The following is a 13,749-nucleotide window of genomic DNA, read 5'->3' on the forward strand; positions in this document are numbered from 1 at the left end:
CTGATAGGCTACATTTTCTTGAAAAAGGATTAAGCCCCCAAAATGCCTTCATTCTAAGCAGGTGCACTTTAAAATTATGATAATGAAGTTTATAGCTTTATAGCTGTAACAACTATTTGTAAAACAATTATGATGACAATGCGTTTTTTAAGAAACCATCAAGAACCTTGGAGCCAACACGAGACATATCAATACACCTTGAAGCAAGAAAAAAACAAAACAAAACAATTAACCAAAGGTAAATGCCTAATTATACAGTAAATATATAGAAAGTGCTGATGCGGATGCTGAAAGTGGTCATGATTCTTTCCGCTCGTTTCCCCCTAAGATCCTACTAAGCAGTTCTGGCAATGACAGTACGTTACATTAATCACTGCTGGAAAGATGCACTTCGGATGCAGTGATCAGACGGCTGTGTGAGTGCAAAGCAATGATTCTGACAAGTGAGTTGATCTTGGCAGTTAGATAAGGACTATTGTCTGCCCTGCGCCTGAATGACTCCACTATCGCTCTCTCTGTCATTTCTAAGATGGTGATATGTCCATATAAGCACACAATGTACAGAAAGCAGATACAGAGGGGTCATTTTCACATGTGTGCAAAATAATTCAGCAAAAAGACTGAAAATATTCATCCAACCAAATAACATGGTTTTTAAAATAAGGTGCATACAATTTACTGCTTTTGTAATACACACAAATGATCTTGATTGGTACAGTCCTGTCCCCTACACACAGTGAAAAATAAGCCCGCGCTCGGTATATCCCATAATATATATGGTACCAGCTGCTTGGCAATAAGCCCGCTCAGTATATTCCATATTGTATATGGTACCAACTGCGTGGCAATATAAATGTATAAACATATATTTATACAAAACAAAAAGACAGTTGTCAGCGCTTATCCTTCACACTGAATATCTGTGTGTGTCTAGCAAAATGAAAACATGAGCTATTAGTTCATATTTTGATCAAAACATTTAAGCCTGCATCCCAACATCAAGGGCACCTCATTATATACAGGTCCTATACTGACCTATATGCTTTAAACACCATTAAAATGCAGTTAAAGTCAGATGCACTCACCTCCCAGGTATAGGGGGCACTCACCTCCCAGGTATAGGGGGCACTCACCTCCCAGGTATAGGGGGCACTCACCTCCCAGGTATAGGGGGCACTCACCTCCCAGGTATAGGGGTTTACATCTAGTAAAAGCTGATTTGTGAGCCACACCCATATGTGCCTTAAATAGACTTGATGGATAGCTGCTATGACAAACCAGAAAAAAACAAGCCTGTGCTCGGTATATCCCATATTGTATGTGGTACCAGCTGCGTTGCAATATAAATGCCCATATATGTGTACAAAACAAAAAGACAGTTTTCAGCGCTGCCTACACACAGTGTTGGCAGCCACACTGTGATTTGGATCAATATTCATGACAATGCAGCCTATCAATTCACTATGATCCAGCGAGGTCACACAGCGGTGTTACTACCTGCCAGTGAATTAATAGGCTGCATTCTCATGCATATTGGCAGAGCCCAAAAATGGTCACCTCCACTATTTGTAGTAAACAGGCTCTCTTTAAAGCTGCACTATTACTTAGATAAAATCTCACTAAGGTGTCCCTCCAGCTATCCGGAGCCCCAGACACTTTATCTGGGGCTCGGCTGGTTCTGTAATACAGAACTAACAAATCAAGTAAGTTAACCATGCTTACATGGTGGTGGAGGGGACTGTAAGTCCCGGGGAACAATAGCTGCAGGGAGCAGCCCCTGTGTCTCTCGCTAAGAGGAGGGTCACCACAGTACATATTTTGCTAGGTCGTAGTGCAGCTTTAAAGATGGTTTCAAGTACGGCAACTGAGCAACATGGGCTGCTTAATATTGACAGTCACCAATCAAATTACGCAGATCTGCAGCCATTTATCATCATCATTTATTTATATAGCGCCACTAATTCCGCAGCGCTGTACAGAGAACCCATTCACATTAGTCCCTGCCCCACTGGAGCTTACAGTCTAAATTCCCTAATATAGACACACACTCACACACAGAAAGACAGAGAGGGAGAAACTAGTGTCAATTTTGATAGCAGCCAATTAACCTACCAGTATGTTTTTGAAGTGTGGGAGGAAACCAGAGCACCCGGAGGAAACCCACGCAAACACAGGGAGAACATACAAACTCCACACAGATAAGGCCATGGTTGGGAATCGAACTCATGACCTCAGTGCTGTGAGGCAGAAGTGCTAACCACTGAGCCACTGTGCTGTCCCTGCCCCATTGGAGCTTACAATCTACATTTCCTACCACACACACACAATCACAGACACACATAAAGAGTAGTATTTTGGTCACAAGCAAATTAACCTACTATTATCTTTTATTTATAAGGTGCCACAAAGGGTTCACAGCGCCGTACAAGACATATACAGAAAGCAGTGACCCATAGTCTCAAGAGGTGGGTGGAACAAAAACACACAAATTCTGACAAACTCCAAGCATTGATTAGGCAAGAATAGGCGGCCATCAGTTCCTATGTTGCCCAGAAGTTGATTGACAGCATGCCAGTGCGAATTGCAGAGGGCTTCAAAAAAAATGGTCAACACTGCAAATATTGACTCTTTGCATAAACTTAATGTAATTGTCAATAAAAGTCTTTGACACTTATGAAATGCTTGTAATGTTACTTCAGTATACCATAGCAACGTCTGACAAAAAGGGTCTAAAAACACTGAAGCAGCAAACTTTGTGAAAAACAATACTTGTGTCATTCTCAAATCTTTTGGACATGACTGTTGGTGCAGCTAATAACAATAATAAACTGCAGATCAACTTCATATAAGTAACTGAACAATATAACACTACCCACACACACAGCGATATACATAACCTGCTTGGCAATTGTGGACCCAAAACAACCAGCAATGCTGATAAACATCTGATTGGGATTGATCAGATCTGATAACTTGAATCTACCAGTGTGTGCTGCCTTTTGGCACAGAGCAACCAGATCCAGCCACATTGGTCAGCCACGTGTGCGGAGGAACTAAAAACAGATTCAGTTCTTTGTGATCGGGTTGAGTAACCAGATTGTGTCTGTGTATTGGCAGCTTCAATGGGCCTATTGGTCTATAGCTGTTCCCAACTTTTTAAAGCTTATATGTTCTCGCTATTATACAGTGTTTCTGAAGATACTGCTCCATAAATAATATATTAATAAAAAACACCAGTGTCAAAGAGATCACAGAAATAATAAGAACAAGAAATAGCTCTCAGATTCAGTGATGGATGAGAGCACAAAGACAACTGTACAAAGAAAGGGAGATGTTATATGACAGCATGTATCTAAGGATTATAACACAGCCATGTGAGCACCCTACTGGTGACATTTGAGAAAAAGCAAAGAAGCGGATTCTGGTAACGTCACTGTAACTTCCTCCACGATCCTCTAACAAACCTTCCCTTGTAGGACATATCAATATCATATTACTTTTCAGGCTGAGAAGTACAAGCCCTGTAAGACTAAACAATTCACCTTATTGAACTAAAAAAATATGTTTTAGAGGATGGAGAAACTCGCATCGGCATAACCTGCAATGTCAGAGCTTCTAAAATGATTCAGACATTATTCACTGACATATTTCTGGGAGAGTCCTTTCCACATCACAAGTCACCAGATTTGTATTAAATCATCGCAACCAGCTTGCACCAGGCAGATAAAGGCTAATTGCTGATTGGTTGCTGTTGTTTAGCACACAATTTTCAATGAATGTTAAGGAAATAAGTCCTACTGACGCGATAGAAGCCATGTATGTTAAGACTTTTTACACTTCTTTATCAACAAATAACACTTGGAGAAAAAAAAATTAAGCACAGTGACAAGCATTTATATTATTAAAAAACCTTCTATGCCCTTATGAGAAGATGTATTAAAGGTGTATTTTGTCTAATTTAAGGTCGATTTTACGCCATGTCATTCCTTACTTTTAAAAACCTCACAAAAAATTGCCATACATCTCACAATCACAAGTGTAGAGCAGGGGGCATCATTTAACGGGCAATTTACAAAATCACCACTGTTTCAGACAGAGGAAACTGTCTAAAAATCAGTGAAATTAGTAAAATTTCCAATTAATTACAATGAACAATCCATTTAGGTGGGTGCAGAAAGCCCATTGAAATGCATTGCCAATTGAAATGAATGGGAAAAAGCTCCATGAAGTAAATACATTTTTTAGTTTAAATAAAAAAAAAAATTATCATGAAACAATTCCTTGCAAATCGACTGCTTGGACTTAATGAAACGTGTGCAAGAACAGGCATCTTTAACACTTTCCTGTGGAACTACAAGCATCAGCATGCCCTGTCAGCCCAGAGACACTGGAACAGTTCCATGATTGAATTTGCTTTGCTGCCAGCCCCATTGATTTCAATGGGTCCGGTGTTCAGTGGCAGCTCAGCCAATCAGAAGCAGCCAGCAGGTAAGCAATGCATTTCAACAGGCTTTCCGTCCCCTTTGAAATGAATTACCTATTCAAATTAAGTGGAAAAAGACTAAAATTTTGTTAGAGTAAAAAAGTAAAAACAGACTGGTAACTCATTCTTCTATCACGTAATAAAAGGGGATATAGTCTATCACATTTTATTTTCTCCACTTCCTCAACAAAATGTTTCCCCTAAGCTTCACACATTCCCACTATGCCGGCTTTGCTGAATACTAAATTCTGAAGTTGGTGGAGAGTCTCTAGTTTGATAGATTAGCCTGATTGGATGAGTGACGTCACCAATGGAGCCAAATGTCCAAACTATATTCTTCTAGTGAGGCAGAAATTATCCACTTCAGAACTTAAATTTCAGGGCTCTTAAACTGGGGAAGAAAACTTTTCTAGTTGGAAAAATATATTTTTTTCCCCCAAAAACAGAATGATCTTCTTGAAGCTGATATATATATAACAACAACAAATACAAAAACAAACATCGTGCACACTTCAACCTTACAAAGACCACAAGTTTACTTCAGATATCATCATGATGCTGTAAATAAAAAATTAGAAGCAAAACTTTCCTTCATGAAAATCACAGCCTTACCAGGTGATGCACACTGCAGCAGTACTACAGACTTGCCACCAGGGGCAGCACACATATCCAGGACCGACTCCCCATCCTTGACATCTAAAGCGAGCACGGGAAGGAGGGAAGAGGCGTTCAGTATGTAATACTCTTTAATCTTGCCAGGCTGATGGCGCTGAGAAGGAAACTTTTTAGGTTTCCTGTTGATATAACACTTCAATGTTTCTGGATAGGTGAAAAAGTTTTCATGAGACAGCTGATGGTAACCATTCATCCGTAGATGTTTCTCAATCTCAGAGTTGCATTGGAAGTTATTCAGCAACACAGCATACTGCCAGAGGCCAGGCGTTGTAAGCACTTCCCTGGTGATCAGAAATAAAAATCTATATTAGTGTATGACATCATTTTGAAGACACAATTCAGGTGCGAGTCAAAATTTACAGCATTTTTGATCCAAATAAAAAGCAAAAGAACGCGCAGGGCATACTGTGACACAAATCATTTATACAAAGGCTCCATGTTAAAATAATTTTAATATTAAACTCACTTAACTGTGTGCCAACGGTCTCCAAGCTCGTTTGTATATGTTTTATCAAAGTAATCCAGCAGTAACCGGCAAATCTGCTTTTTAACTCTTGCCATCTGTTTTAACATGAAATAAAAGACAAAAGTGTTGTTGAACAGTGAGTAGACCTATATTTGGTCATCAATAAAACATCATAGTTAAATGCTGTGCTCCTCTTCTTTCCATCACTGTGGAATGGTACACAGTACACCCAATCATAATGTGTTATAGGTCTGTGTAACTGATTTGCAGTCTCCTAGGCAATCAATAGGCTTTCTACAGCCTAGTGGATCATCATCATCATCATCATTTATTTTTATAGTGCCAGCAAACTCCGTAGCGCTTTATAACTGGGAACAAACACAGTAATAAAACAATACTGGGTAATACAGACAGATAGAGAGGTAAGAGGGCCCTGCTCGCAAGCTTACAATCTATGGAATTCACAGTAGTACCTGTAATTCAGAAAATAAACATCTGAAAATAAGAAGCACTAACTGAGCATGCTCTCCTCTCTTATTTGAAAATCTAAACAGTTTGCAAACATTCCTTGTGTTTGTGATACAGGGGAAGGAAGAAGCAATCAAAGTGTTCATTCAGAGTTGTTGTTAAAAACAGAGGTGGGACTTAATGTTGTGGTTAAGCCCCTCCACCCCCAGTAGGGTGCCTGCTGTTCCAGGAAGACTTCCGGAAATTCAGGAGCCTCCCAGGGAAAGTAGGCAAATATGAATTAACTCATGTAGATATTTAAACAATTGTACTGCTTTGTACTGCACAAAAGGAGGGAATATAAAAAGGTTATTGACATATATGGTTGCATCCATTATTGTAAAATTAAGAAAGGTTTTCTCTTTCAATGTATTGACACTAAATATTTTGTCACTTTAACCTAACTGCCGTGATAGTGATCTCGATTCACAGCACAGTGGCTTAAGCTGGGTACACTCTACAGAAATTTCCACCAACTTTTTATGCCGAGCGATTTTACATGCGATCGATGGTCCGATCGCTAGGTCCATGGACTGCATACACACTAACCTTGTTTAGGACGATAAAGGGAAGAGTGGACGACCCTTTAGCGACTTTTTACAGCCACGTTGTCGTGAGCAATGATTTTAATTTCGTACACACTGCAGCGACATTTGCGGGGGATGTAACGATATACCAAAGACATTAGCATAAAGGGGCAGTGCTTTCACTATAGTTAACACCCAAAGCTGCATAAAAAGAGAAGGCAACACTGTCTCTTCATTCATTCCTATAAAATAGAAGTTTAGTAACATACATGAAATTTAGAAAAACATTTAACTGCTAAAGTGCAATGCAATGAATATTCCCTAATAATAAAATATCTTCGTATGTAATGGAATGCTCCATTCTCGGCGTGCATCATCGCTGATTGGTCCACAGCAGAAACGAACGCCCATGTCTGAGTGTATAAAATGACAGAGGAACCTGTTTAGCGCCAAGGAGCGTGAGAAGATGGCGAGTGAGTAAGTGTCAGTGGGTGTTAAGGTTGAGGATAAGGTGTCAGTGGGGGTTGCGGGTGAGGAGAAGGTGTCAGGGGGGGATGTGGGTGAGGAGAAGGTGTCAGTGGGGAATGCGGGTGAGGAGAAGGTGTAAGTGGGGGTTGCAGCTATGGAGACAGAGAGAGTCAGAGATGATGCTGGAAGGGACAAAAAATTTTGAAAAACTTAAGGTGGGGGATAGAGATGCTCAAGAAGAGCAAAGAGCAAATCCAATGAGCCCAAAAGAGGTGGAGATGATGGTCAAAGTACTGGACCAGGACGACAACGACATTAAAAAAAGGTCAGTAGCACATGTAGTGTACCTGCTTAAAGGACTTTATTTCATTCTAGTGTCACATAAAGCAATGTAAACGCCTAGTTTGTAACCTAAATTTTTTATGTCAGAATGAAGAATTAACGGTGAGAAGGCCTGTTTAGATACCACTGATACCACTAATGTTACACCTGTTAGCAAACAAGAAAAAATTGAAAAAGAAAAATATATAAAAGAAGTTCTACACAAAGGTATTTAAGTGAACATGTGTAGACATGTAAATGCTTTGGGCACATACCTGTACCGTTATAATAACCAAAATGGCGCCTGTTTTCCAGAATGTATGGAGGTTAAGCCCGCTATTATTGCGATTGCGCCACAGGGACCAAAACATAATCTGATCTCGAGCAGTGTGAAAGGTGAGAAAATGAGAGTATTTATGTCGTTGAATATAAATTACAGATATAGAAGTTAAATGGTAAACATTTTTTATTTTCTTGTTTCGTAGGTAAAGAAATCAAAGGGAATAGAAACTCAAGCAACATCAAGACCTGTTCTGCCACAAACCAGTAGCACCTTTACAAATACTAAATACTAAAAATAATACTCTGCAGTACTCTGCGCTCTGATTGGTTTGGGCGCGCTCACTTCTCATGCGGATCTTTCAGACAGCTGTGTGTGTAAAACATTTTGTACTTTTTTTTCCTGCAATAAAAATGTTGCATGAACACTGTGTGGTTTATTCTGAGTATTTCATAAATATAAGTTAATAAAGGTTCATATAACTTTAATAGTTTATAAAGGGTAAATATGAATACATTGCCAACATAGACGCAAAGGGTAATAACACACGTGCTTAATACAAGTGTTATGGTCTGCAGCAAAACAGGTGCAATATACATCTGTACAAAACATGTAGCGGGACAGACATCAAAAATTTACATACACACGCCCCCCAGGTCGAGGAAGTATCGGAGGATTGTCGTGGATCGGTCGGAAGTTTATACAGACTACACAACGGAAACGAGATTGGAACGAAAATATTAAACGGTACAACCAACCAAATGAGGCGACAATCATCCATTTGGGGAGACTTTCGACCATAGTGTCACTACACACACTGACCCGACTTTTAAAAGAGCGGTTGTATGTCGGCTGATTGAGCCGATTTTTGGACGGAAACCGTGTAGTGTGTACCTAGCTTTAGCGGTTAGCACTTCTACCTCTCAGCACTGGGGTCATGAGTTCGATTTCCAATCATGGCCTTATCTGTGAGGAGTTTGTATGTTCTCCCTGTGTTTGTGTGGGTTTCCTCCCACACTCCAAAAACATGCCAATAGGTTAATTGGCTGCAATCAAATTGACCCTAGTCTCTCTGTCTGTCTGTGTATGTATATTAGGGAATTTAGACTGTAAGCTCCAATGGGGCAGGGACTGATGTGAGCGAGTTCTTTGTACAGCGCTGCGGAATATAGTGGCGCTATATAAACAGCTGCTGACGATGATGATTCATTGACAGTTCTGGACACACTGGTGTCCTAAGAAAAGCACCAAAATGTTTTGAGTATAAGATGTTCTTATTTACTTTTTAAACCATAAAAAACACATTGTTATATTAGGCTGGAATTTATTCTGTATATGAGTTTTTTCTGTATATGTGTAAATAAACAAATATACTGTCAATGAAATATAATGAAAAAGAGGTACTGTTTAGAGCTATATAGATAGACATGATGAGTACATCGTCAGATAGCTACATAATAAAATATATTACTTGATATTTTTATGTTATTAGATAATGCAAGATGTTCAATAATTTCTTAAGGCTTACTGTATGTGGATACGAAGGCACTGTGTTGGAAAGATGTATAGTGTATTAACTATACTAAGACATAAGGGGAAATTTGATTGGCCGCAATGTTCGTCTGTAGACACGTGACAGAAGCACAGTTCCTAGTCACCACACAAGATACACTCACAGACCTCCAAAACACAGTTTTTATAACACAGATTATTCCCACGGACATTAAGCTAATGAGGAGTGTGGTAACTCGCCGGTGATTGGAGGTAATATGACCGGCTAACCCCGGAGTGTCCTCATCCTTGCTGACTGGTGACCGTTGGTTCCCTGGGGTGAGAGTGCCTAGGAGTCTGGACCACAATACTATCATGTTATGTCCTAGTTGACCAGAGGACAAAAGTAAATGATATGGAGTGTGTTTACTCTCCTTGTTTAGCCCAGACCCCTTGTTCTGTCTTATCTTTCAGTAACTCTTCCACCTGCTGACATTTAAGAATAAACCCTTCTAACACACAATCAGTAAGTTAACATACGCAGGAAATATAAATCGCATATTTTAGCACAAGCATGTGATCAAAAAGTACAATAAACTAGCACAACCCCATGAGAACACATGGAACGCAAATGTTCTTATACCTTATACTCTCGAGTCCAAGTTCACAGCCTGGGCTTTCAAAGCTTTTAAGCCTTTTATTGTCAGGATGTATGGTAAGGACAGCAGTTTGTTTAACATAGAGCCAATCAAAATCCCTGCGACCCTTTCTCTGTCTAGACATACATCTTTTGTCCAATCACCAGACAACTAACTGGATTGGGTCACTACTGCCACACCCCGATTATCTTATTACAATGGCTCTTGTCAAGGGGTGGGACATATTAGGTAGCAAGTGAACAGTCAGCTCTTGAAGCTGATGTTTTAGATACAAGAAAAAAAGGGTAAGTGTAAGGATCTGAGCAACAAGGGTCAAATTGTGATGGCTAGATGACTCGGCAGGTCTTGTGGGGTGTTCCTAGTATGCAGTGGTTAGTTCCTACCAAGAGAGGTCCAAGGAAGGACAACTGGGGAACCGGCGACAGAATCATGGGCTAACCAGGCTTACTGATGCACCCAGGGAGCGAAGGCTAAGCCTGTCTGGTCCAATCCCACAGAAGAGCAAAAGTTAGTGCTGCCTATGATAGAAAGGTGTCAGAACACACAGTACATCGCAGCTTGCTGCGTATGGGGCAGGCCTGTCAGAGTGCCCATACTGACCCATGTTCACCACTAAACGCTCCTACAATGGGCACATGAACGCCGAACTGGACCATGGAGCAATGAAAGAAGATGGCTTGGTTTGAATCACATTTACTTTTACATCATGTGGACAGGAATGGGTGCGTCGCAAGCCGGCCGAGGCAGTATGATGATCTGGGCAAAGTTCTGCTGGGAAACCTTGGGTCTCGACATTCATGTGGATGTTACTTTGACACGTACCACCTATCTAAACATTGTTGCAGACCAAGTACACCCCTTCATGGCAACAGTATTCCCTGATGGCAGTGGCCTCTTTCAGTAGAATAAATAAATACAAATTGTTCAGGAATGGTTTGAGGAACACGACAAAGAGCTCAAGGTGTTGACTTGGCCTCCAGATTCCCTAGATATTAATCCAATAGAGGATCTGTGGCATGTGTTGGAAAAACAAGTCAGAGCCATGGAGGCCCCACCTCACAATTTACAGGACTTAAAGGATTTATGTCTTGATGCCAGGATACCACAAGGAACCTTCAAAGGTCTTGCGGAGTCCATGCCTGGACAGGTCTGAGTTACTTTGGCAGCATATATTTAGATAAACATAATGGGAAAATAGTGGACTTGGATGTAATATTTTGTAATGTTTTGTTGTAGCTCACGGTGGATCTTACAAATACAGTAGCATAAGGACCTTTTTTCAGCGAAACCACAAAATGCAAGTTTGCACAGTAGCCCATCCAGTCATGCAAACATGACTGCTCAAGGCACTTCTCAAAAGTGGAAAGTGGGCATGAACCCATGTTTACTGAATGCGGTTAAGCAGTTACAAATACACAAAAAATGTAATAACCTAGGTTATTGAAATTCAGAAACAGGAAAAGCAGAAAACAGATGATGTCACTATGAATAAAAAGCTGAGAGATTATCTGGTATGCCGCCCTGACAATCTCTCAGACTTTTCTTCACAGTACGGGCAGCACGGTGGCTAAGTGGTTAGCACTTCTGCCACACAGCGCTGAGGTCATAAGTTTAATTCCCGACCATGGCCTTATCTGTGTGGAGTTTGTATGTTCTCCCTGTGTTTGCGTGGGTTTCCTCCCACACTCCAAAAACATATTGGTAGGTTAATTGGCTGTTATCAAAATTGACCCTAGTCTCTCTCTCTCTCTCTGTCTGTCTATGTTAGGGAATTTAGACTGTAAGCTCCAATGGGGCAGGGACTGTTTTGAATGAGTTCTCTGTACAGCGCTGCGGAATCAGTGGTGCTATATAAATAAATGGTGATGATAATGATGATCACAGTGACATCATCTGTTTTCTGCTTTTCCCATTTTTGCATTGCAATAATCCAGGTTGAATTTGTTGACAGAAGTTTAAAAATGTCTTTATCACAAAGTAAATGAGCTCAGGTGAAAACCAAGTGTGAAAATCAGAAATAATGCATTATCTCACTGTGAACATAAACTAGGCTGGCAGGTACAGCATGTGTCTGCACATACTCTGGCAGGTGAATGACGTCTTGAAAATGTGTATTATATAGAGGTGGACAATAGATGGCTCTCCAGCCACTGTGACTCTACAAGGAATCCCTGAAGATGAAGGAGCATGCTGGAACTTATCAGTGGATTGCCAGAGAGTGCCTAACCCTGCTGGAAGCTGCAAGGCGGGATTTAGTTTGTGCATAATAAACAGGAGGTTTCCTATTAAATATGCATCATACTGTATCAGGGTAGATTCACAACCATCTCATCTCTGTATATTGTTACAGTTAATTTAATTTAAAGTGCATCAAGTTAAAAAAAATACACTCACCTATTTCCCGATAATAGTTTGCAGAGTTGTGTAATGTCACATTATAGCAACACAAAATACAGCTTCAGTTATAATAAATAATCACGTGTGTGCATAATGTCATGGGAAGGAAAGGGTCAAACGGGGGAGTGCCTAGCAGTGGTCATGTGACGTTGTACGTCAGTCCTTAGCAGTGATAGGCTCGTTTCCGTGGGTTTTTAACACTTCCGGAACCTATGCATTATGGGAACTGTAGTCTTATTTGCTGCTATTGAATATATTGAAAGTGTTACACCCAGTTTAACATTTCTGACAATAGCTGCGAGCACTGCAAAGACGTAAAATAACGATTTATAATGAGTTTAATGTGTGCAGCAACCAAATCCTATGATGCTCTAGCGACCACCTTGAAGTTGGGAGATAATTCCAATATTGTAAGATTATAGATAGTTTATGACTCTAGGCTCCAGCACCAGCTCTTCCTGTTAATAAAGTAAATTCTAAAATAACAAAAAGAATGCTTTCACTGCAACAATTTTAACACTGAAAATAATAAAGTATTGATTTAATAAAGTCCATGTAGATCATATCATCATCATCAGCTATTTATATAGCGCCACTAATTCCGCAGCGCTGTACAGAGAACTCATTCACATCAGGCCCTGCCCCATTGGAGCTTACAGTCTAAATTCCCTAACATACAGACATAGACAGACTAGGGTCAATTTGATAGCAGCCAATTAACCTACCAGTATGTTTTTGGAGTGTGGAAGGAAACTGGAGCACCCGGAGGAAACCCACGCAAACACGAGAACATACAAACTCCTCAAAGATAAGGTCATGGTCGGGAATTGAACTCACGACCCCAGTGCTGTAAGGCAGAAGTGCTAACCACGTAGCCACTATGCTGCCCATACCATCCTTGAAATGTATTGTAAAATGTACTCATGTGTTATACTTGTTCTTGATAATGTTCAAAAAATTATTGCAAATTTAAACATTTTACAAATAACCATAGATCTCACAGAAATCAAGGGACAATGCCAGATATAAAACATTCCGAGTGCTTCACCATACCATATATATGCACCAAGAATGAGGGATTAGGTGCGGAGAAGCTCAGAGAAGGTGTCACGAATAGTCAATCTGGGCAGATGAAAGTCAGGGAGACTTGTTGCACATTGGGTCAAAAAAAGGCAGGTCAAAAATAAACCCCCAAAAACCTGTGGACATGTTGGGCCTGATTCATTAAGGAGAGTAAAGAAAAAAAAATGAGTAACTTTGCACCTTGTCAAAACATTGTTGCATTAGAGGGGGGAGGTAAATTTAAAATGTGGGGACAGATTTATAGTTGGGGTATGGCATGTCCTAGATCAACTTTAAATTTCAGTCTAAAAATAAATCTATCAAGTATTTCTGTCAAACATGAAAAACAGCGAGTGGTTTCCTTATGTGTAAGATAATAAACAAATATGCACCCCTTGCAATGCAACATGGTT

The 13,749-nt window shown here is 40.2% G+C and overlaps 1 protein-coding gene across 1 annotated transcript in view; it reads right to left on the reverse strand.

Moving 5' to 3' along the window:
- Positions 1-12,411, reverse strand: part of NSUN3 (NOP2/Sun RNA methyltransferase 3) — a 30,963-nt gene extending 18,552 nt beyond the window's left edge. The window contains exons 1-3 of the mRNA XM_075197039.1: positions 12,272-12,411; positions 5,625-5,719; positions 5,096-5,439 (exon numbers count right to left, since the gene is read on the reverse strand). Of these exons, the coding sequence (XP_075053140.1) occupies positions 5,096-5,439; positions 5,625-5,719 (439 nt within the window). The 5' untranslated portion in view covers positions 12,272-12,411. The remainder of the gene's footprint in view (positions 1-5,095; positions 5,440-5,624; positions 5,720-12,271) is intronic.
- Between the last annotated feature and the right edge of the window lie 1,338 nt (positions 12,412-13,749).

The sequence above is a fragment of the Mixophyes fleayi genome, chromosome 2, assembly GCF_038048845.1.
Source record: "Mixophyes fleayi isolate aMixFle1 chromosome 2, aMixFle1.hap1, whole genome shotgun sequence".
NCBI lineage: Eukaryota > Metazoa > Chordata > Amphibia > Anura > Limnodynastidae > Mixophyes > Mixophyes fleayi.